Source organism: Chenopodium quinoa, unplaced genomic scaffold (assembly GCF_001683475.1).
Source record: "Chenopodium quinoa cultivar QQ74 unplaced genomic scaffold, ASM168347v1, whole genome shotgun sequence".
NCBI lineage: Eukaryota > Viridiplantae > Streptophyta > Magnoliopsida > Caryophyllales > Amaranthaceae > Chenopodium > Chenopodium quinoa.
In genome coordinates this window covers 1,144,545-1,168,158 of record NW_018742541.1, presented here as the reverse complement: position 1 = coordinate 1,168,158, position 23,614 = coordinate 1,144,545, and the positions used below count along the sequence as shown (strand labels likewise).

Here is a 23,614-nt window from a genome sequence, read left to right as displayed (position 1 = left end):
TTTTGAGGGAATTCTATGACTTAGGCCCTGTTCTTTTGAGCTTCTGGGCAGAGCAGAGCAGAGCAGATTTTATTATTATTATTTTTAAATATTAATTATTATTATTATTATTTTTATTTTTATTTTTATTTTTATTATTATTATTATTAATACTATTATTATCGTATTTTTATTATAATCATTAAATTTTTAAATTTAAATATTAATTATAATTATTATTAAATATTATTGAATTATTAATATTATTAAAAATTAATAATTAGTATTATCTTTAAATGTTATTTATTATCTTAATATTAATTGCTATTATAAAAAATATAGTCTTGTGGGTACTGGTTTCCTTGTTTTTAGCCTTAGGATTATTTACTTTCCTTGTTTATAGCTAGATTAGAGCAATGCCTAATCCTATACTCTGTATATATTGCTAAGCATAACAATCATAATATTATAATTCTTTCATGATACTCCCTCCGTTTTTAAATACTTGCTCCATTTCTCTTGGACACGCATGCCGATACTAATATTTGATCACTAATATATTTAATTATCAATAAGTATAAATTCTAACAATTGAAAATTAACAATCTATTCATTGAGATGATTCCAACAAGTACATTATATTTTTTCTATAATATAAATCACAAACATTAGTCAAAATAGGACAAATGAATAGTGCAAAAAATAGAAATGGAACAAGTATTTAAAAATAGAGGGAGTATTAGTTAGCTAGGGTTTTCTCTCTCATCTTCCGCGAGAATTTCTCAGCTTAATTTAGTAATTTTGTATATTATGAGGACATAGCTGTAGTACGTGGTGGACCCTTATTGTTTTGAAAATTGTCTGATGACCAAATTTTAAAGAACTAAAAAAAAATTTAAAAGGGAAGAAAGAGAGAACATAAGGGGCAAGTCCAAAAACAAAAGAAGAGAGAGAAACCCTTCTCGAACCATTTCAGTTCAAAGAAGATAGAAGAGAAAATATAAAGGTAAGGGCGAAGAGAAACGCTTAAGCAAATGACGATCTGAAAACATAAGAAGGAATTCGAAATTAAAAGAAGAGAGAGAAACCCATCAGACCAAAGCTAAGCTAAAGCTAAGGGTGAAGAGATAAGCAAAAGCGAACGACGATATGAACTCCGACGAAAATGAAGTATATTAACCGTTGGTGTTGTTCTTGTTCTATCTTTTGATGTTGATGGTACTTTTTATGATACCAACAAACTTTTTGATGATATTTGGTGTTATTCTTGTTCTATCTTTTGCTGTTAATAATACTTTTTATGATACCAACAACTTCTTGATAGTATTCTTTTAGATACCAACAGTCCATGATGGTATTCTACAACAATTTTTGATGGTATTCTTTTGGATACCAACCTCTCTTGATGGTATTCTTTTATACCATTAGTCATTGATGGTATTTGATATTGTTCTTGTTCTATCTTTTCCTGTGCATGGTACTTTTTATGATACCAGCATCTTGATTGTATTCTTTTAGATACCAACAATGCTTGATGGTATTCATTTAGATACCAACAATCCTTTATGGTATTTGTAATTAATTCAACCCAAAGAGACCCAACCCCAAAGTTTGAGAAAAAAAAGGGATTATAACAAATTATGAAAAATAAATGCTCTAACAAATTATTATGACAACTTTTTTTAGTTTGCAAAAAATAAAACCAAAATTAAGAATCAAGAAAATTGTGCATTTAGGGGGAAAATTGTGAAAATTTTTACTACCATTGCATTTAGGCAGAAGAAACAAGAAATATAGGAGAGGAGGGACAATATATGACACAAAAGGGCCCCACATTTTTTCACACTTTCACTTTGTTTGATAATCAAATGACGTGAAAGGTATTTATCACTGGGTTTGGTTTTGGGGAGACACATTTGGGTGTCTACAATGTGTAATAATTGTGAAACTGTCCTTAAATGTGTGAGCTAGCTTGTTTTTCCACTTGTATTTTGGGGAAAAGGTGATTGTCCCACATTGGTTGGATAAGGAAGTTTTGCTTACAAAAATATTAAAGAAATCTGGTTGTTTATGTAATCTTTCCATTGTTGATTTCTTTTTATAGTGTAGTGTACTTACTGCTATTACATTCATGCAGAGATGAATCCTTTAAATACCAAAAAGGCTATTTATCCCTTGATAAATTTGATAGCTTGTTAAGTTCTGACAACTTTAAGCATTGCTTACCCCTGTAAGTGCAATTATAATGTAATTTAACGCATTAATAATTTTGGTTCCCCCGAAAGTAGATATAGCATATTCCTAGATCATAAAGACTACTATGTAATTTAAATAGATATAGCATATTTTTAGATCATACTATGTAATTTAAATAGATATAGCATATTCCTAGATCATACTATGTAGTTTAACGCATTAACAATTTTGGTTCGCCTGAAAGTAGAATTTGCTACATATGGTCATATGTTATTCCAAATTCTATAATTCATGCGAACTGCAATGTTGGTCGCAGACTCGCAGCAGGGGATTTATTGGAATTGAGCAATGATCATCAGGGATAGCAAGGTGTGTAAATAGTAATAGAAGATTAGTGTGCAAGAGGATGAGAGAAAGAAGTGTGGGAATAGCAGAGAGGAGGAAAGCTGGTATATCTTCTCATAAGCTCAAAATGGCACACATTGTACCTGATATATATCAGGACAAAATACAACTTTATTACACCAAAACTAAGAAAACAGCTAAGAGAATCTTTCTTAAATTCAGATCCCTAAAAAACAACCCAAGTAGCTGGCATATAGCAGCTGTAATGAGGGTGTTCCCATCGTAGGGGATCTTCTCCTTAAATGCCCATTGGCCCTTTAGAAGCCTAGGACTTTACACTTGTTAAGATGTAGTAAGATTTGAATTCCTGACTGTTTGGGGGACCTTGAATTAGAATTGATCTTGTCATCACGCTTTTTTATAAGAAACAAGTAGGGAGTCGCCAATGAGTTTTAGGAAAACTCATAAACCTCGTTCATGCCTTTCTCCCATGTGGAGTTCATGGGATAATTAGCACGAATCGTAAGTTTACCCATGCCCAAATTGGACTACATAAACCATAAATGAGTTCGAAAGCGAGGGTGCTAAAATAACGTTCCTTTAAGGGAGGAATCGCTATTCTAGCCCTAGTGCGGCCTCTACTAGCTCTTCATGTTTCACAATTTCATCACCAAACAATATATGCAACGTGATACCTAAAGACTAAGTTAGTTGATTTTATTTACACGCATTAATCATATAGAAATTACATTGCAAAATTCGTTATTCTTATTTAATCAATATTCGTGAAAGAACAATAAATAAACAAGATTTACCTTGTCTTAAGTGATAAAACAACAATTAATTATTCAAATTCTAGTCTTGATCGATTAACGAAAGTGTACTATGTGAATGAATTAATTAAAAGTTTGTTTAAAGTGATCAAACAACACTAATTAATCAATTAAAGTTATTTAAACAATATAAGTAAAGTGATTTATCTAAGTGCTCAGGAAACTAATCGTTCTTCTTTGTATGCTTTGATCTTCGTCTTAGATGTTTTGGACCTTATTTCTTCTTTATACCTCCAAGGATTTCAATGGATTCAATTAGGGTTGGAAAGTATTTGGGAAGAGAGAAGAAAAGTAGTATGATAGTAAGAGGATTTGAGAGATTAAGGATTTCAGAATTTAGGGTTTAGAATTCTGATTTTTCTGTGTGTTTAGTGCTGAACGAAGACCCCTTTTTATAGGCGTAGGAATCTAGGTTTAGGGTTTTAGAGCCGCGGCGTCAGGTGGCACGTGCAACTCTCTGAGTCGCGCTGGGTGTCGCGCGCATCTCAATGAGTCGCGCGTGCCAGGCGCGCGCAACTTATCGAGTTGCGTTGGTTTGCGGTTTTCCTTATACAAAAACGCGTTTTAAAAACTTCCATAACTTTTGATTGCTGAGTTGGATTAAGGCGTGTGAGATATCATTGGAAATCTCTAAATGTCTACTTTCCAATGCCGTTAGAATTAGGTTAAAATATGTTATGGATTAAAAGTTATGGCCGTTGGAGTGCAAGGGTGTCGGTTTTGGGCCCGATTTAGTGTTTTGATCATAACTTCTTCGTTTTGGCTCGGAATTGGGCTTATAATATACCGTTGGAAAGATCTTTGAAAGTGATATCCATATATATAGGACTTGCACGGGAATTTGATGGTTGATTTATCTTTTTGTCTCGGTTTTCAACAATGTAGGTTCCATTGGATCCAATCATTGCATTTGACGCATTTGGGTCTGTTATTAATCAAGTTTAGACATGTATGAACACGTTTTAGGCCTAATTAGTAATTGGACAAGGCTCTAAGATATATTGGTCTCAAATATGGGTTTTAACTTACTTCATAATGCTTTTTGTAGTCCATATACTTCATTTTTGATTTAGCATGAAGAACGGGTTTTTGTAACATCATCGCACTTCCTTTTCGGGACAAGAGGCCAAAAGTAGGTGCCTACAGCAGCTATCATAACATATTTGATTCCATTAGTAAGAATACCAAAGTGCCCTACAAATATCCTGCTCATAACCCCTATTCAAGCTGAGGGCTAGTAAGATTGCTAGCACCAAGCTTGTGCAAGAGTTGCTGATGTTGTTTCACTGATAGGCCTTTAGTGAGTATATCAGCAAGTTTATCTTCAGAATTAATGTGAGCAGTAATAAAATCACCTGATCTGACCATATCTCGAACATAATGGAAGTCAATTTCTACATGTAGAACAGGATTTGCAGCTATTGCAATGGAAACTTGATTATCACAGTATAAAAAGAGTAGTACCTAGAGAAGACAGGCCTAGATCTTTCAACAGAGCTTTTAGCCAGGTCACCTCACAGGATGTGAGAGCCATGGCCCTGTACTCAGCCTCTGCTGATGATTTTGCAACTAGAGACTATTTCTTTGCCTTCCAAGAGACAGGTGACTTCCCAAGAAGGATACAATAGCCAGTAGTTGACCTTCTAGTAGATGGACAACTAGCCCAGTCACTATCACTTTAAGCAGTTAACTGTGCTGCAGAAGAAGAAGCAAGAAGTATTCCTTGAGAGGTTGAGCCAGCCAAATATCTCAGTAGTCTTTTTACAGCCTGCAAATGAGTATATGTAGGGAAATGCATGAACTGACTCAACAATTGCACATTAAATGATATATCAGGCCTAGTGATGGTCAGATAGATCAGTTTCCCTAGTAATTTATGATAAATTAAAGGATTTGGTAAAGGTTTGCCTTTATCAGGTGCCAGCTTCAAGTGAGTATTAATGGGAAGCTTCAGAGGTTTGGCATGAAGCAAACCTTCATCTCTCAGCACATCTGTTATGTATTTCTTTTGAGAAATAAAAATCCCTTGATTTGTGTGATCAATTTCTAAGCCAAGAAAGTATCTCAAGGGACCAAGATCTTTCATGTGAAAGTGAGAAGACAAGAGTGTTTTCAGAGTTATAATTTCCTGCTAATCATTTCCAGTGATAAGTAAATCATCAACATAAACCAGGATGGCTGTAATTGATTGACCCTGATGTTTGGTGAACAAACTGTAATCAGATTTTGACTGTGTATAGCCAAAGGAGACAAGAGAAGAAGAGAGTTTGACAAACCATTGTCTTGGGGCTTGTTTACGCCCATACAAAGACTTGTTGAGTTTGCAAACAAGTTGAGAGTTCTTGACAGGAGCATTGCCTTGGAAATCAACCAAAATTTTGCTACCATGACCAGTGTACCCTTGAGGAGAGACATATAAACATCCTCATCCAGATCACCATGAAAGAATGCATTGGTTACAACCATTTGAGTGTGTAGGGAATTTTTCAAGCATCACCCCAAACTTGAACCCCACTGTGATCATACACTTAAGCATGATGGCGTCTAAAGGGAAGGAATGTAGAGCAAAAGAGTCGCCAACAAGTTTTAGGAACTTGTAAACCGTTCATAGGGTGAAGGTTACACCCCTTAACGATTCATGAGATCGTCAACTCCAATAGGTCTGGAACCATGACTGGTGTTCGGGGGATGAAGATACAAATCTAATCTAAAAGAGAAAGAACCTGCCCTAATAATAGGCCTTTACTTTGTTCTACTTGTATTCATGTGCACTTTCTTACTAACATGCAATCAGTAGATTTGCCCTAAACCTGTTTATCTATGTTGGTTGAATATTAATGCACAAATAAATCTATTATTAGTGATCACTTGAATTATAATCATATTAACCCTAAACAAGATTATTAATTATCTTATTAAGCGTGATTACAAGTATAAATTTTCTTTAAACATGCATAAAAGGTGTGATCAAGCAATAACAATAGTAATAAAATATCAAGCAACATAATAATCATCATAATAATAACAATCATAATAATAATCATAACCATAATCATATCAACGCGAAAGCATAATAATAGCAAGATCCTAGACATGATACTAACAAGATTAATAACAAAGCCTAGCATGTCACTAAACAATAAAAATCAAAGCTTCAACCCTAACATGGTACTAACATGATATTAGGAAAGAAATAGGAATCATCCTTTTAATCATACTTGATAATAGAAATTTTAGTTGTTACCCTAAACATGATACTAGGAAGCAATAAAACAACCTAACATGATACTAGGAATCAAAATAACAATCTAAGCATGATTTCTATATCAAAAGATCAATAAAGCAATTAAATAACTTACTTGGATACCTCGTATCTCTTTCTAATAACAAAATACACTCATTAGTAACTTCAAGGAAAATAATAATAAAATAATTAAATCAAATAATTGAAATATAGATTTGGGACCGAACCCTCAAAAATATCGAACCTTTCACGTTTAGTACGAAGAGAACTTAGAACTTGGCTAGGTGCTTCTAGTGCTAATGTATGAGGAATTGTGTTTGTAAAAGGGCTAGGCTAGAAAGAGGGAGAGAGAGAATAAGCTTTTTTAACTTAGAGAGAGAAGAGAATTAGAGAATTTTGGTTGAGAATTGGTTATTGAAAACGGAGGTTGAAGGACCCTATTTATAAGAAAATAGTTAGGAATCGATTGAAACGAATCAGAGTTCGAAAAAGAATAAGACATATCTCTGTCGCTAGCGACAGGGCTCGTCGCCAGGCAACGAACCTGTCGTTTGGCGATGCAAGACAGTTTTTGCGGATTTTGTTTTTATCATATCTTATGATTTAGAAGTCCAAATAAGTCATATAATATGTCGTTGAAAAGCTCTTGAAGTCTACTTTCCAACCCAATTAGAATAAAATTAAAATATTTTGTAGATAAAAATATATGGCAAAAATAGTGGAAGGGTGTTAGTTTTGGATAGAGTTTCGTATTCCATTCATATCTTTTTCGTTATAGCTAGGAATTAATATTATAATATATCATTGGAAAGATAATTTCAAGATATATCCAACCATATAAGATTTGGATAAAGATTATGAGGCACAAAAATAATATCTGCTATCTTTGAACATCTTTAAATTTGAATAGAATTAGGATTTTAAAAAAGGAAAGTTTTATTCAATTTCAAACTCTTTGATTTTATCTTTTCAAAAAGGATAATTAAGATCTTTTAGAAACTTATAGAAGATTATAATAAATCCTAATTATTTTAGGAATAGGATTAAACCTTTGGACCCTCCACATGATCATTGGGCCGTTGGTAAAATCCGGTTTGAGCCCAGTTCAGTATTTTGGCCATAACTTCCTCATTATTCATCGGAATTGGGCTTATAATATATCGTTGGAAAGGTCTTTTCAAACCCCACACAACTAAAATATTATTGGACCCATATCATGGACCAAATTAAACTGGAATGCACGTTTTACATAAATAGGGTAAGAAAATAAATATTTTCAAAAACAGAAAGAAGAGAAATTTTAATAAAAACATCCTCATCACTAGACTTTTCACACTTTCGCTATGTACGATAATCAAATGACATGAAAGGTATTCATCACTGGGTTTGGTTTTGGGGATACACATTTGGGTGTCTACAGAGTGGTAACCCAACCATGCATTGCAGCTACAACTAAGAGAGTTTTGACAGTGGTCATCTTGGCAACAAGAGCAAAAGTTTCACTGTAATCCACCCCATATTGTTGTATGCAACCCAAAACAACTATTCTGGCTTTATGTCTCTCAATATCACCATTGGACTTGAATTTTGTCTTGTATATCCATTTACATCCAATCACCCTTTTTCCTTGTGGAAGAGTAGTGACTGTCCAAGTGCCATTCAATTCACATTGTTCAAGTTCCTTGTTCATGGCATCCACCCAATGCTGATTAGTAACAACATGTTTGTAAAATATAGGGTCTTGAGATGTAGCAAGGGTAGATATAAAGCAATGAAACTCATGACCAACTTCTTGAGAAGCCAAATTTGCTATCTGAATCTCAGATTTTTTCTTAGGTTAGATGTAATCTTTCATCCAAACAAGTGGTTTCATTGGTCTTGAGCTTTGCCTCACATTTTGTTCTGTATCCAGAGAAGTCAAAGGGCTATCACTTTGTGTCTGAAAAGGAACAGGAATAGGAGAAGGAATTTGATAGGAGTTAGAAATAGGTGAAGAGATTAGAGTGGCATCAGAAGTAGGAATTGAAATAGGAGTGGGTGTGTCTGTTGTGTTTTCATTTTGGTTTGGATCTTTAATTTCATCAATATACATATGATTGAAGTTTTCTTTTTGGGTAAGAGTGGAAGGCATAGGTTTCATGTATTGATCAAGAGAGGTAAGTTGAAATGGAAAAATGGTTTCATGGAATGTGACATCCCTAGATACAAAGATTTTCTTTGATTTTATATCAAGTAACTTGTAACCCTTTTGAGTTGCAGGATACCCAATGAACACACAGTATACACCTCTGGGCTGAAACTTGTCTGTAGTCCCAGCTAGGTTGGCAGCAAAGGCCAGGCACCCAAATACTCTCAAGTGTGAATAGTCTGGTTAAGATTTGAACAAGACTTGATAAGGAGTTTTGTTCTTTAGAAATGGTGTGGGCAGTCTGTTGATCAAATGAGCTGCTGTCATTTTGCTGTGGTCTATCAACACAGGATGTCTGATCAACAATTCCCAGATTTGCAATAACATCTTGACAATATTAGTCATGGAATTCTAGAGCATTATCTGATCTAAGATACTTTATCTTGCACTTGAAATGTGTTTGAGCATAGTTGGAGAATTCTTTGAGTTTGTCAAGGGACTCAGATTTGTGCTGTAACAGGTACACCCAAGTTGTTCTTGAGAAGTCATCTACTATAGTTAAGAAATATCTTTATTTGCCCCTTGTGCAAACTTTATAAGGACCCCAGATATCCATGTGAATCAATTCAAAAGGATGAGATGCATGAGAGGAACTCAAATCATAAGGCAGCTTTGTGAATTTCGCCATGGGACAAGTTGCACATACTTGACTATTTTCAGTAATGCTATCTTAATAGTTGTTCAGATCAAACTATTGTTGTGTGAGGGTGACATTCCATGAGCTGCTTTGTCCTGGAGATGAAGCACTGTGAGCAACAACAGCTAGCTTAGGTGATAGCTTGCTCCATTTCTGATTCTACAGATTCATTCCAAACTTTGCTATTGGTTTATGCTTGTGATGCCAGCTAGGGTAGCCCACCACCTTTCAGCTGCTGTCTGGTCCATGACCTTTAACACCACATACACTACACACACCTCCCCTGCTATTATTTTCAGTGTTGGATGAAACATAGTTTTGGTTACTAGAATATCCTGAGTTTCCAGAATTCTTGCTGTACATAGCAGAAATATCTTGTTCAGTTTTAGTCATGAGAAGTATTTCTCTCTGACTTTCTTTTTGTTGAAGCATAGAACAAGCTAATTCAACTGTAGGTAAGGGGTTGAGCATGAGAAGATGTGTTCTCATAGCTCTATAATGTTCATCCAAGCCATTTAGGAATTGAAACAATCTATGTTACATTCTTCTTGATACTTTGCAATAGCATTCAACAAAGACCTAACCTCAGGACTAGACTCAGAAACTATAGGCAGCACTTTCATTGCATCAATTTCTTCCCACAAGCTAATCATGCCAGTGTAATACGCATTAACAAAGCTACCATTTTGTTTCAAGTTACACAAATATTTGTTCAGTTTATATTTTCTAGAGCCATTAGACATAGAGAAACGTTTTTCAAGTTGGACCCAAGTTTCTCTAGCAGTACTAACATATAGAACATATTTTTTAATTGTATCAGACAAGCAACCATGAAGCCAGGATATTACCATGGAGTTGCAGGTATCCCATTGATCTGCTTTGACAGGATCCTCTGCATATGCAGATCAGAGCACCGTTCCTTGTACAAAGCCTATTTTCTTCTTTGCTGTGAGTGCTATCTCCATAGATCTTTTCCAAGATTTGTAATCAGCTTCTCTAGTGAGCTTTTCAACACTGATAGAATAAGATCCATCATTAGGATACGATACAGAACACTGCTAGTATCAACTGCCATTTTAGAGAAGATAGAAGAAGAGAGCAAAGGAGAAAGGATAAAGAAAGAAAGAGATCAAAGAAGAACATTGCAGCTAATTAAATCAGTATTTCACACAAATGAGAAGAATTTTCTTTCTACACGTAACAATCCTGATGTTGCATCAACCTAGCTCTGATACCATAAAGAGTAATAGAAGATCAGTGTGCAAGAGGATGACAGAAACAAGAGAGGGAATAGCAGAGAGGAGGAAAGCTAATATATATATCTTCTCATTAGCTCAAAATGGCATACATTGTACCTGATATACATTAAGACAAAATACAACTTTATTACACCAAAACAAAGAAAATGGCTAAGAGAATCTTTCTTAAATTCAGCTCCCTTAACAACCCAAGTAGGTGGCATATAGCAGCTGTCATAACATATTTGATTCCATTAATAAGAAGACCAAAATGCCCTGCAAATACCCTGCTCATTAGCGTGTAAAGCAGAAAAGTGAATAGGCTTCACTACTTCAGCAGTGATTTGCATTCCATGTCCCTAATCATTTAAAGATCATACTATTTCACTTACTAGATGATATTTACATTGATGAATTTAATATTAATACAACGTTTATGAAAAAAAAATTACCAGTACATATTTTTGCAAGTTGTTTTTTTTTTGCTTAATTATTACGGAGTAGTTACAATTTTCTATTAGTTGTTATCAACTTTAGGGGTGGCACATTCAATCCCTGATTTCAAATTTTCGGTCTTGTTTTAATGGTGCCTAGTTTCCTTTTAAATAAATAAAAAATTGAGTAAAAACTAATATGAATGTGTGCATTTAGAAAATGCATATTGACATGTACAGAGGGATTGAGAGATATCTCAAGTGGATAATAATTGCTTAGTTATTATATTAGCTTCAATTTTTTAAAACATTTGACCATTTCATTCTTGTTGGAATAAGTGCTTAATTATTATATTAGCTTTAATTTTTGATTTTTTTTGGCCAAATTTTAGTCCCAAAGTATTCATCCCATTTGCATTTAAATATCCTCCAAGTCGCAATAATATTTGTTTAAAATTAGCTTTTCATGTAAATTTTGATTTTTCTATATACTTTTATTATTTTTCTCTTTGTACTTTTTGCAAATCCCATGTACATTTCCCTTTTCAATGTACTTTTATTAACTTTTTCCATACACTTGTACTTCCAACTTAAATTTTTTAATCCCCATGAAAACTTCCAGGGACAGAGGGAGTACAATATCTCCTCCATGCACATAAAATTATCAGCATAAAAAAACAAAAATTAATTTGTAAGATCAAACAATAATATCAAAAAATGAAAGGAAAGATAAATTCTTATGATTTAACGTCTCAAAAGTTGAAATTGGCATGTTAGTCAGGGCGGGGCAAACTAAACAAGTCCCTATGCGACCTCTCACAATTGAGCCCCTAACCTAAAGTTGTAAAAATTGAAGTTGATTTTGAAAAAAATTACCACAATATAAAAACTAGTAATTTTTCTTTTGAAGTAAATATAAAATCTAGTAATTTGTAGATTATATATATTTTTAGAGGTAATAATACCAATTTTATTTTACTCGTAACATCTACTTATTCCAAAAGTTTACATGATAAAGTAACAATTACGAATATAATGACCTTTTTTTTGTAAGGTTGCCCACTCGGTTCACCAGAGCTTAGCTCCGACTACATCCGAATCTATAGAAATTAGGATATTGATATAAAATTTGGAGGGAGAAAGCAAAAAGTGAATATCAAACTTTGAGAAAGAAAGAGGGTAACTATGGAGTTTGTTTTTAAAAACCGAAAAAAAAAATTCTTGCTTGACTTTTAATTGCTTTAGGACTGTTCTTTAGAGCTGCTTTACACTGCTGAGTCCTGCTATGATCTGGTCTGCTCTATTATGCCTAAAAATAATACTTAATATTGAATTATTATAATAATTAATATTTAATAATTACACCATTTCGAGGCTGCGTTCAAAACAACATGTCCCTTTAGCTTCAACCCGATTTACGTAAAGTGTCTTCTAGGCTTGCGAGAGGGATTTAATAATAATAATAATAATAATAATAATAATAATAATAATAATAATAATAGGTGACTAGGGCAGGGTTGGGTAAGGTTCCACGTCAATTTTCCGGCGATTAAGGCAGCTTTTCCGGCGCGATTAGGTTCTCGGTGGTTGTGCATTTAGGTTAGGTGGTTTTCAGGTGATTAGAATCGGGCTTATTTGGTGCAGTCTTGAGGGGCGTTATTAAGGCGAATTTCAGGCAAGTTTCAGGCCTAATTCCGGTTGTTTTTCGGCGGCGGTTTGTCAGGCGTCTTTTGGTTCGGTTTCGTGAGTTGTTTGCGGGTTGTTTGCAGGCTGGTTTTCAGGTGAAATTCTGGTCGTTATTGAGGCAAAATTCAGGTTGTTTCTGCTCTATTTTCTGTCGTGATTTTGGGTGCGCTTTTGGAGCGATTTTGGTGCAGATTTCAGGCGACTTTTGGGCCAGTTTTGAGGGTTGTTTGCGGGCTGTTTTGAGGCTGGTTTTCAGGAAAAATTCTGGTCGGTATCGAGGCAAAATTTCAGGTTATTTCTGCTCATGTTTTAGGCTGTGTTTTGCGGCAGTTTCTGGTGTATTTTCGACTGCTTTTAGGTGCAGTTTTCTGCTCTGTTTCCGGTGCATTTTCCGGCGTATTTCAGGTCAGTTTTCAGGCGTTATGGCTCTGGTTTAAGTCTGGTTGTGGACTGGTTTTTCTGCTCAATTTTTGGCCAGTTGTTCTACTGCGTTTTGGGTGGTGTTTTTTGGTGTGTTTTGGCAGTTTCCAAGTCGTTTTCTGGTTTTTTGGGAGGTTATTTGTAGCCTATGTCGGGTGCTGCTGTGAAGTTTCATTGTTCCTTTGTGGGTCTTAGTGGTTGTCAAGATGGGAGTGGAAATGGCCTTACTCAACGTTCTCTAATCCGGCATCTTAGTGATCGTCATTGTTGTATCGGTGCGCGAGATATCATCCGACATTCTCTTACTTCTAATTTGGTTGTTTATACTGAAGCAGAAGTTACTTTTAGGTGTATGGGAATTTGGTTATGTGGAGTTTGCTATAAAACGCACACGGTTCGTTCTAAGTGTCGTCATGGTAGGGGGAAGGATATGTCACCACCCCCTGATGAAGGAGATGGTATTGTTCGTTTTTTGCTTCATAATTTCACCAAGCCGCAAGCTCCTTCTTCTCCTGCTCGAGTTGGGCATGTGGATGGTTTGGTGCGAGATCATAACATTGGTTTTATTGTGGCTCTCCTTGATTGTTTATTCTCTAAGGGGTTTCGCTCTGTTAAGTCTATTCCTCCCAAGTGTTGTTTGGGGTTTTCTCGGATTCTGAAAGGTGCTCTTGATAAGGTGATCTCCAAGTCCGATGACATTTCTAATTGGGTCTCTTTGTTGGTCTTACCTCTTTCCATCCTTAAAATCTTTCGCTCGCGGAGTAGTCGTGAGTCTCGGTCTTCGGTAAGACGTCGGCATCAAGAAGAGAGTATTTCTCGTGCTATTTGTTCTTGGAGTGTAGCGGGTGGCCTGGTAGTTTGCAGCTTGTGAGGGAAATTTTGGCAGAGGATTCTCCTACTTTGTCGACGGTTGATGATGAGGACATTGATTTGGAAGAGCGTAATATTAAGAAGTGTTGTAGGAAGATTTGCGATGGCCATTACACTGTTGCAGTTCGGGTTCTTTCTTCTTCAGGCGTTGCACCTTATAATGACGCCACTCTTGCAGATTTACAGTCAAAGCACCCTTCATCTCCAGCTCCATCCTTGCCTGATATACCTATTGATCACCTTCATCTCGTTACGACTTCTGCTGTTGTTTTGGATCGGATTAAGAGTTTCCCTCGTGGCACATCATGTGGTAGGGATGGTTTGTGTGCTCAACATCTTATGGATTGCTTGAGTGGTGCAGTTGTGGAAGTCTCAGATGAGTTGGTTGAATCTATTACTGGGGTGGTTAATCTCTTTCTAGCTAAGAGATGTCCTATGGAATTAGGAGAGTACATTGCTAGTGCTCCTCTTACGCCACTTGTCAAGCCCGGTGGTGGTATCCGTCCTATTGATGTGGGTACGGTTTGGCGGCGTCTCGTTTCGAAGGTGGGAGCTGTTATGGTTGGTCAGTCTTTAGGGAGTTACTTTGATGGCCTTCAATTTGGTGTTGGGGTTTCTTCAGGTGGTGAGGCAATTCTTCATGCGGTGAATTAGTTGATTGAGGACCGTGGTTCTGATGTTGGTCTATCTATTTTGTTGGTGGATTTTCAAAATGCCTTCAATCTGGTTGATCGTTCGGTCATGTTACGTGAGCTACGTCGTCGTTGTCCGGGCATTTCGCGATGGGTAGAATTCTGCTATTCTACTCCAGCCAGGTTGTACTATGGGGACCAAACCTTATGGTCATCTCAAGGGGTGCAGCAAGGTGATCCCCTTGGTCCTTTGCTTTTTTCTTTGGTTTTACAACCCCTGGTGTGTAAAATCAGAGAGACTTTAGATGTCTTCAGGCTTGGTACTTAGATGACGGCACGATTATTGGTGACACTTTGGTGGTGGGGCAAGTTCTGCAGTTGATTATGGAGGAAGGACCTCGTTCTGGGTTATGTCTTAATGTGGAAAAAACTGAAGTTTTTTGGCCTACAGAAGACTCTCGAAGCAGGCTGGTGGGTGTCTTTCCACCTAATATTGCTCGACCTTTGCGTGGTGTTAGGTTGCTTGGAGGTCCCTCTAGTTCCGATTCTGGTTTTAGTGGTGAGCTTGTGATGTAGAGGGTGACCAAGACCATTGCCCTTATGGATAAGGTCGCTATGCTCGATGATCCTCAGTGTGAGATGTTGTTACTTAGGGCATGTACTGGAGTTTCAAAACTCTTCTTTGCATTGCGTACTTGTCCTCCTAGTACTTTTGAGGTGGCTCAGCGCACTTTTGATGCAGCTCTTCGATCTTCCATGGAGCGTATTGTTACTGCTTTGGGGCTTGGGTTTGGTGATTGGCAGTGGCGACTTGCCACCTTACCATTTGCATTTGGAGGGCTTGGTGTTTATTCTGCAAGTGATGTTCGTCACTATGCTTTTCTTTCTTCTCGGTTACAGTCTGCTGGGTTGCAGACGCAACTTCTTTGGCATGCTGGCACTGTTGGTCTTGGACGAGCCTTTGAGGATGCGTTGAGTTTGTTTAATGGAACAGTGGAGTCTAACATTTTGAGTAATCCTAGTGAGGTCGCTGCCCCTAAACTCATGAAGAAATTGACAGATATATATTTCACAAAGGTTACCGCTTCTGCAGAATTTGCTTATTCTTTAACTCCTCGACAATCAGCATTATGGAAATCACAGCAGGGTGATCACACCTCTACTTGGCTTCGGGCGGTTCTTATTTCAGGGTTGGGTCAGACGATGAACGCCAAGACTTATCGCTGTGTGTTTTCCTATCGGTTGGGTGCTCCATTGTTCTCTATATCGACGTTGTGCTCTGCTTGTTCGAGGGTTTTTGCTGGAGATATTTTCGGTGATCACGCGGTGTCTTGTGCTGGTGTTGTGGGTATTAAACAGCGGCATAATGTTGTTCAGGATACCCTTGTTAATGTTTGCTATCGTTCTGGGATTTCAGCGAGAAAAGAGGTTGACATTGGGTTGGCCGGAGGGAACGACGAGGCCCTCAGACCCGCGGATGTGTTACTTTATTCTTTGGATCGTGGTCGCGATGTCTGTGTTGATTTGACAGGGTCTTCTCCTTTGACACAGTCAGGGCTATCTTACTTCATTCCTGGGCGGGTTGTGGCTGATGCAGCTCATCGGATCGGGTTAAGTATGAAGCTCGATGTCAGGCGATTGGATATGGTTTCATTCCCTTCTCTTTTTCTTCGCTTGGGGAATTAGAGAAAGAGGTTGTTGCGTTACTGAAGAGGATTCAGAGGTTCTCGACGACGCAAGACATTGGGGCTCGTGCTGCAGCTCATATCTTCACTAGGGTAGGATTTGCAATAGCTAGAGGAGTGGGGGCCCAGATTGTATCTCGGCTTCCCACTAATTTATTGTAGGTTGTATGACTTTTGTTTTTGAGATAATAATGATGATGATGATGATGATGATGATGATGATGATGATGATGATAATAATAATAATAATAATAATAATAATAACACCCTTGATGTTTGCTATCGTTCTGGGATTTTAGCGAGAAAAGAGGTTGACTAGGGTTGTCTGGAGGGAACGACGAGGCTCTTAGATCTGCGGATGTGTTACTTTATTCCTGGGATCGTGGTCACGATGTCTGTGTTGATTTGATAGTGTGTTCTCCTTTGACACAGTCAGGGCTATCTGACTTCATTCCTGGGCGGGTTGTGGCTGATGCGGCTCATCGGAAGCAGGTTAAGTATAAAGCTCGATGTCAAGTAATTGGATATGGTTTCGTTCCCTTCTCCTTTTCTTCACTTGGGGAATTAGAGAAAGAGGTTGTTGCATTGCTGAAGCGGGTTCAAAAATTCTCGACGGCGCAAGACATTGGGACACGTGCTGCTGCTCATATATTTACTAGGATTGGATTTGCTATACATAGAGGAGTGGGGGCCCAGATTGTATCTCGGCTACCCACTAACTTATTAAAGTTGTATGACTTTGTCTGTTTTTGAGATATAATAATAATAATAATAATAATAATAATAATAATAATAATAATAATAATAATAATAATAATAATAATAATAATAATAATAATAATAATAAAATATGCTCTACTCAAATTTTCTACGCTTAGCTAAAATATGCTCTGCTCCAACTACTGCTATGCACTAATTTAGACCCTTTTTTTTTATGGAGACCCTGTGCCGTCGCCCAACTTGCACCGTGCCTCCACCGCCCTGATGTTATTTTTAATAATTTAGAAGTTAGGAGTAAATTTAATTTATTTGTATACTCCTTTCATTTATTACTTGCTCCATTTATCCATGCACAAAGTTTTATAAAGAATAATACTCCCTCCGTCCCAGAAAGAACAATTTGGTCTAATTTTAGTCCCAAAAAGAATGACCCATCTATACTTAGTATTTAAAAACTATAACCAAGATTAACACATGTCTCTATCCTATTACCCTTCAATATCTTTTTCTCTAACCTAAATGCCACATGTCTTCTTACACTATTAATTAATTTTTTATTATACTATATTTCTTTAAGTCTTTCATTAAAGTTATATGCTTCATCTTCTACATACACTTCATCTTCATCTCCCCTCTTCAATTCAACCTTTTGCTTTTCTCTCTTTAATTTTAATCCTTTCACTTTTATTTAATCCCCATTTTCAATTACAATTCCAAAAATTAAATTTCTTAATCATATTTTTGATCACATTATAACCATAATGGCTTATTGATATTTCCTAATTCATCTTGCAATGCAATTTTTTATGAATAACCCGTGCATTGCACGGGTCAAAAGGCTAGTTAGCATTAAAATACCCACCAATTTGCAACAATATTTGTGGAAAATTAGCTTCCCCATATAATTTTTTTTTCCATATACTTTTAGGGTAATGTTATATGTAGCCCTTAGGGCTATATATAAGAATTAAATATACTCTTGGAAATTGTATAAAATTAGAAATTCATGATAAAAACACTATTTTGTCATGAATTCCTAATTTTAAACATTTTTCCTCTCTACTTTATGTCTCTCTTTAATTTTTTGTAAACCCCATGTAAATTTATCTTTCCAATATACTTTTACTTCTTTTATTTAACTTTATTAATACCCGCAAAATAAACCCAAAAGGGTCGTTCTTTCGGGGATGGAGGGAGTAGAAAATACTAATAAAAATATGATGGAAGTGGAGTTGGTTGAAAAATAGAAAAATTTAAAAAGCCAAAATGTGGAGAGAGAATATGAAACATATTATAATATGATGTGAGGAGATCACTAGTGGAGTGGAAAATTATAAAATATTATTAAAAGTTTCAAAAACAAGAAAAAATGAAGTAATAAAATACGGACATAAAAAGAAAATGGAGATAATAATAAAATACGGGGGAATTGTATTGAATATTGCAAGATATTGAGAGCTTAATGTAACTTTGGCGGAAATTGATATGATTTAATAATATTGCCCGACTAACGGTTCTTTAAAAAAAAAAAGAATGTAAGTAATCAATCTTGATCTTGTAATTTTTCTTAATTAATTTTTATGCATAATTTTAAATATTCCTCTATATTCTCATATTTTAATTTCTTTTCCCTTCTTTAAAAAAAAAATTATATAATAAATATTTAAAACAAAAAAAAGGTACAAAAAAAATAGATTAAAGTTACAACTTACAAGAATACAAGAATAACATTTTTTTTTTAATGGGGAAAAGGGGATTCATTAATTAATAAAGATGATCAAAGTACACAAAATTGAGTAACTGAGCACAAGCACACTCAGCACTCTAAGCCCATGAAGGCTGCTGATCATCAGCATCAAAACAACAATCCAACTGCTCCTCAAACGAGAAAGATAGAAAACTACACTAATTAAGTTCCAACACTTATCCACGACCATACTTCTAATCAACATGTCATAAATTGGGCTGCACCTAGACACTTCCAGCACAGTCATCCTCATACACATCCCTCGTACAATCAGGTACATCATCAAAGAATTTTGCACTGCTATCGGTTCCCATAGCCACTGCCCTGTTTCCCATATCCATTGCCATTTTAGCAAGGTTATGAGCAAACCTGTTAGCCTCTCTCGGAACATACTTAAAGCTGAAAGAGCATCCTTTGTTGAGCAATGCCTGCACATCAATTAAAATTACAGCTAACTCGTGTGTTCCGTGCTTAGCCACGCTTTCAATTGAATCCTTAAGGGAGAGGGCATCTGTCTCTATTATAACTTCCTTAAGCTGGGCATCGACCGCCATCTGCATTCCTCCCCTAATCGCCATTAGCTCCGCTTGTGAAGAGCTATTAGCAGCCACAATCCAGGCCTTGCCAAAAAACCAAGTGCCATCTGAAAGTCTGGCTACTGCTCCAGCACCTGCGATATGTCCGTTTTTGCGCCATGCTCCATCTGTATTCATTTTGATGCAAGCTCCCAATGGTCTTTGCCATCTGGTCTCTCGAATCAGCAGAGCAGGAATTCTCCCTTTCCCCTGTAAAATAGACAAAGTAGTATCCAAGTCCATCTTATACTTATAGAACAAAGTTAGAGGGTGATAAATAGCCTGCTGAAAAACCGCATAGTTACGAGCCTTCCAAAGGTGCCATAAGGCAACCGAGAAGGTGACTCTCCAAGTTACACTCATGCTTAAATTATAGCTCATCCATCCTTCCCAATCCGTATTGAAAAAAAATTTGATAATTAAACTCTTTATCCATTTTATTTAAGGAAAAAATCCTAGACCAAAGAGTCCTAGAGTTGATACAATCCCTAAACAAATGTAAGTGATTTTCAATATCAAGGTTACACCTAGTACAACTAGTCTCAAAATTATCAATTCTAATAGCCAAGACCGAGGCAGTAGGAAGGATTTGATGACCAATGTTCCACACAAGCATCTTGTACTTATAGGGGATAGGGATATGCCATAGCTTCTTCCAATTGATGGTGGGAAAAGAAGGGTGAGACCTAAAATTTGAGGCCAGTTTGTAAGCACTTCGAATAGTAAATTTACCATTAGTTTCAATGCCCCAACAAATAGTATCCTCCACGGTTGCAACCGTAGGAAGAGGGATACCTTCAATGAGTTTACAAAGCCACCCGGGAATGACATTTTTTATCCTATTAGTATTCCATTTCCCATTCTCAATGATATGATTAACTCCCCAATGAGCCATGTAATTAGGAATAGGTTTGTCGATTACCAAATAAATAGGTTTTTCCCCCACCCAATGGTGATACCAAAGGCAAATATCCCTTCCATTACCAATCCTATAGGAGATCCCTCGCATAAGTAACTCCTTCCCTTTAAGGATGTCTTTCCAAAGAGGAGAGTCGTTATTACTTGGGATGCTATTAAGAAAGGAAGATCTTTTAAAATAACGAGCACGAAGAATCCTAACCCAAAGTTTATCCGGTTCATTAATAATTCTCCACCCAAGCTTGGCCATAAAGGCAAGATTCCAATTTTTTAAATTTCTCATACCAAGACCCCCAACCCCAATGGGAGACAAACCTTTTTCCAACTAGTTCTAGGGAGATAATGAGTTTTATCCACTTTATTCCAAAGAAATCTTCTACAACTTCTCTCTAAATCATCAAGAATACCATTAGGGAGAAGAGTAGTTTGCATAACATAAAGAGGATACGAATTAAGAACTGATTTAATTAAGGTGCATCTTCCGGCCATATTGAGAAGCTTAGCTTGCCAACCCCTAATTCTATTTTTAGTTTTATTAAGGAGGTCCACATAATCCGAAATCCTAAGTTTATTGGGACTAATTCTCACCCCTAAATACTTACCAAAAGAGGGAGTTCCCTTAATATTAGAAATATTAAGAATAGCCCTCTTTAGGGACAAGAACATTTTAGGAGGGAAGATGATTTTGGACTTCGAAGGGCTAATAAAAAGACCGGACTTAGAGCCGAATTCACCTAGCACCTCCTTTATAACCTCGACATTTTTAACCGACGCTTTAGCAAAAAGAAAAACGTCGTCGGCATAAAAAAGGTGAGACACACTAACATCATGATCGATCTTTATAGGATCCCATTGCCCTTCTCCAACTCTTTGTTCTATCATTAAAGATAACCTTTCAAGACAAAGAACAAAAATATATGAGGAAAGGGGATCCCCTTGTCTAATCCCCCTTGAAGGAGTAAAACTATCCGTTATTTCTCCATTCCACAAGATAGAAATGGACGGAGTCGTGATACAACTCAAAATAAGATTAACAAGAGAAGATGGAAAATTTAATCCTATGAGCGTCTCCCTAATAAAACCCCATTCTAAGCTATCATAGGCTTTAGAAATATCGATTTTAAAAGTCATTAGGTGTTTATTGCTTGATTTTTTAAAAAAGTGAGCAATTTCCTTGATGACTAATATATTTTCATCGATAGATCTTCCTTCTATGAAGCTTGATTGCACCGGATTAATTAATTCTCCTAAGAGAGGCTTAATTCTATTAGCCACAATTTTAGTGATGATTTTATAAATGGTATTACACAAACCTATTGGTCTAAAATCATTCATGGTTTCCGGATGTTCAATTTTAGGGATGAGACAAATGAAAGACTCATTAACATAGGTCGGGATTGAACCATTCCTAAAACAACTAGTGATAAGATCAACTATAGAGTGCTCCACCACATCCCAATATTTTTGGAAGAATCTCGGTTGAATACCATCCGGCCCCGGGCTTTTCATCGGAGCCATCATAAACAAAGCATTTTTGATTTCCACAGTACTAACAACACTAGTGAGAAACAAATGGTGATCATTTTTTACCACTGCCTTAGGAGTAAAGGAAACCACTCTAGGCTGTAAAATCCTTGCCTTGTGAATTAGGGATAGAATGGATGGGGTTATTGTTTTGGGTGTCGGGTACGGTGGCAAGATGGTGGGGGCTATCGGCGGAGATTGAAGATTGAATTGCGATGGGTGGTAAGGTGTTAGGCGCTGATTTTGAGTGATTGGTGGTTTGTTCATCTGAGGTGGGGGAATTCTGGGTAGCACGGTAAGCAATGGCGATGGATTCGAATTTTTGGGTTCCTGGTTTTGTTTGCTCTGTTTTTTCATTGTTCTGAATAGTTTTTCTCGGTGCCGCCAAAACCCAGGGTCCATAAGTTCCCTTTTCTTCATGATGCAACTCTACTCTACCTTCCTTATCCCCCTGCACATCTATACCACTAGCCATAGCCTCATTGTGCTTTGAGCACTCTCCTATTAAAATATTTTTGGCTCTGTTTCCTTCCTACATAGGCGTGCTGTTGGATTGTTCTCTCCCTTCTCCTACCTGCTGTTGTGTTGCTGTTTTCAATCGGCATTGTTCCTTTGAATGTCCAATTCTCCCACATTCGAAGCACAAGCTGTGTAATTTTTCGAATTCAATCTTCTGCCAAGCTTTACCCACCCAAACCCTTGTGATTAGAGGTTGCTCCATGTTAATTTCTACACAGACCCGCGCATACCTACATCTACTTACTTTGTCTGTTGAGTAATTTACCCTGATAGGGTTTCCCACAACTTCAGCAATATTATACAGCGCCTCCTTGTCATAGTACTCTACTGGTAACTCAGGGAACCTAATCCAGACTGATATATTCTTGAAGCTTTCAGAAGATGGCCTGAAATTTGGTTTCCACCTACTGGTAACTCAGGGAACCTCCAAATAATGCCTTTTCTAGATCATCTTGGACAGTGAATCGAAACAGGAAGACTCCATTCTCCATTTCAATTACTTCCACATTACCTTCGGATTCCACATTCTTTGAATCCGTTGGTTGATGAACTCAACTCTGATTTTTAGACCAAGGCACTTCCCCATCAAAGTCATATTCCATGGCTTTCTTAACTCTTTCAGCTTATCTTTGTCAAACTTAATTGCATGAATATGATTAGTAATATCTTCTTCTTCATCCTCCCACTCTTGGGATGCCACCACAATCTTTCTTGCTTCTTTGAACCATTGAGAGGAGCTTGTCACAGCTTCTCTAAATGATCCCAGAATTTTCTTGTTGGAAGTCTGTTGCGCTTGAACTACCTTCACATTTCCAGCTTGAACAGAGCTATTCTCAGCTGTAGTAAGCTGATTCTGCTGTTGCTCTTGGCAGATTTCCATCTCCTGATCCACATTTGTTGTTGTCATATCCTCCACCTCCTCATCTAATCTAGTGATAGACCTATCCACTAAATCAATTTCTTGCGTAGACATCATCTCCACAACTGCAGACGAATTTATCACCATAACCTACTCTTAACTAAAGAAACAGAACTAACTACTCTAAGAAAGACTCACAAGGCACTCACAAATGCGTAAAGAAGCATTCAAGTGTAAACTTGCTAGCCCCCTGCTAGAAGCAAGCTCCCGGAGCTCCAAGCACCAAAGTGTTGGAGAGAATCCCCTATGACTAAACTTCTAGAGAGAGAAAGCTCTATTTTTCTATTAATTATTATTCGAATATA

At 36.7% G+C, this 23,614-nt stretch overlaps 1 protein-coding gene across 1 annotated transcript; it reads right to left on the bottom strand.

Annotated features, from left to right (window-relative positions):
• Positions 1–5,031: 5,031 nt before the first annotated feature.
• Positions 5,032–5,819, bottom strand: LOC110720212 (uncharacterized mitochondrial protein AtMg00810-like). Its single transcript, XM_021899220.1, has 2 exons — positions 5,568–5,819; positions 5,032–5,481 (listed from the first exon to the last, which is right to left on the bottom strand). Exons 1-2 carry the CDS (start codon positions 5,817–5,819, stop codon positions 5,032–5,034), a joined length of 702 nt encoding a protein of 233 aa, XP_021754912.1.
• Between the last annotated feature and the right edge of the window lie 17,795 nt (positions 5,820–23,614).

Excerpts from the sequence above, each read along its gene's own strand:
- LOC110720212 (XM_021899220.1), bottom strand. The coding sequence starts at position 5,819 with ATGGTTGTAACCAATGCATTCTTTCATGGTGATCTGGATGAGGATGTT. Across the intron at positions 5,482-5,567 it reads ACAGTCAAAATCTGATTACA|GAAATTATAACTCTGAAAAC; the intron begins GTTTGTTCACCA and ends AATGATTAGCAG.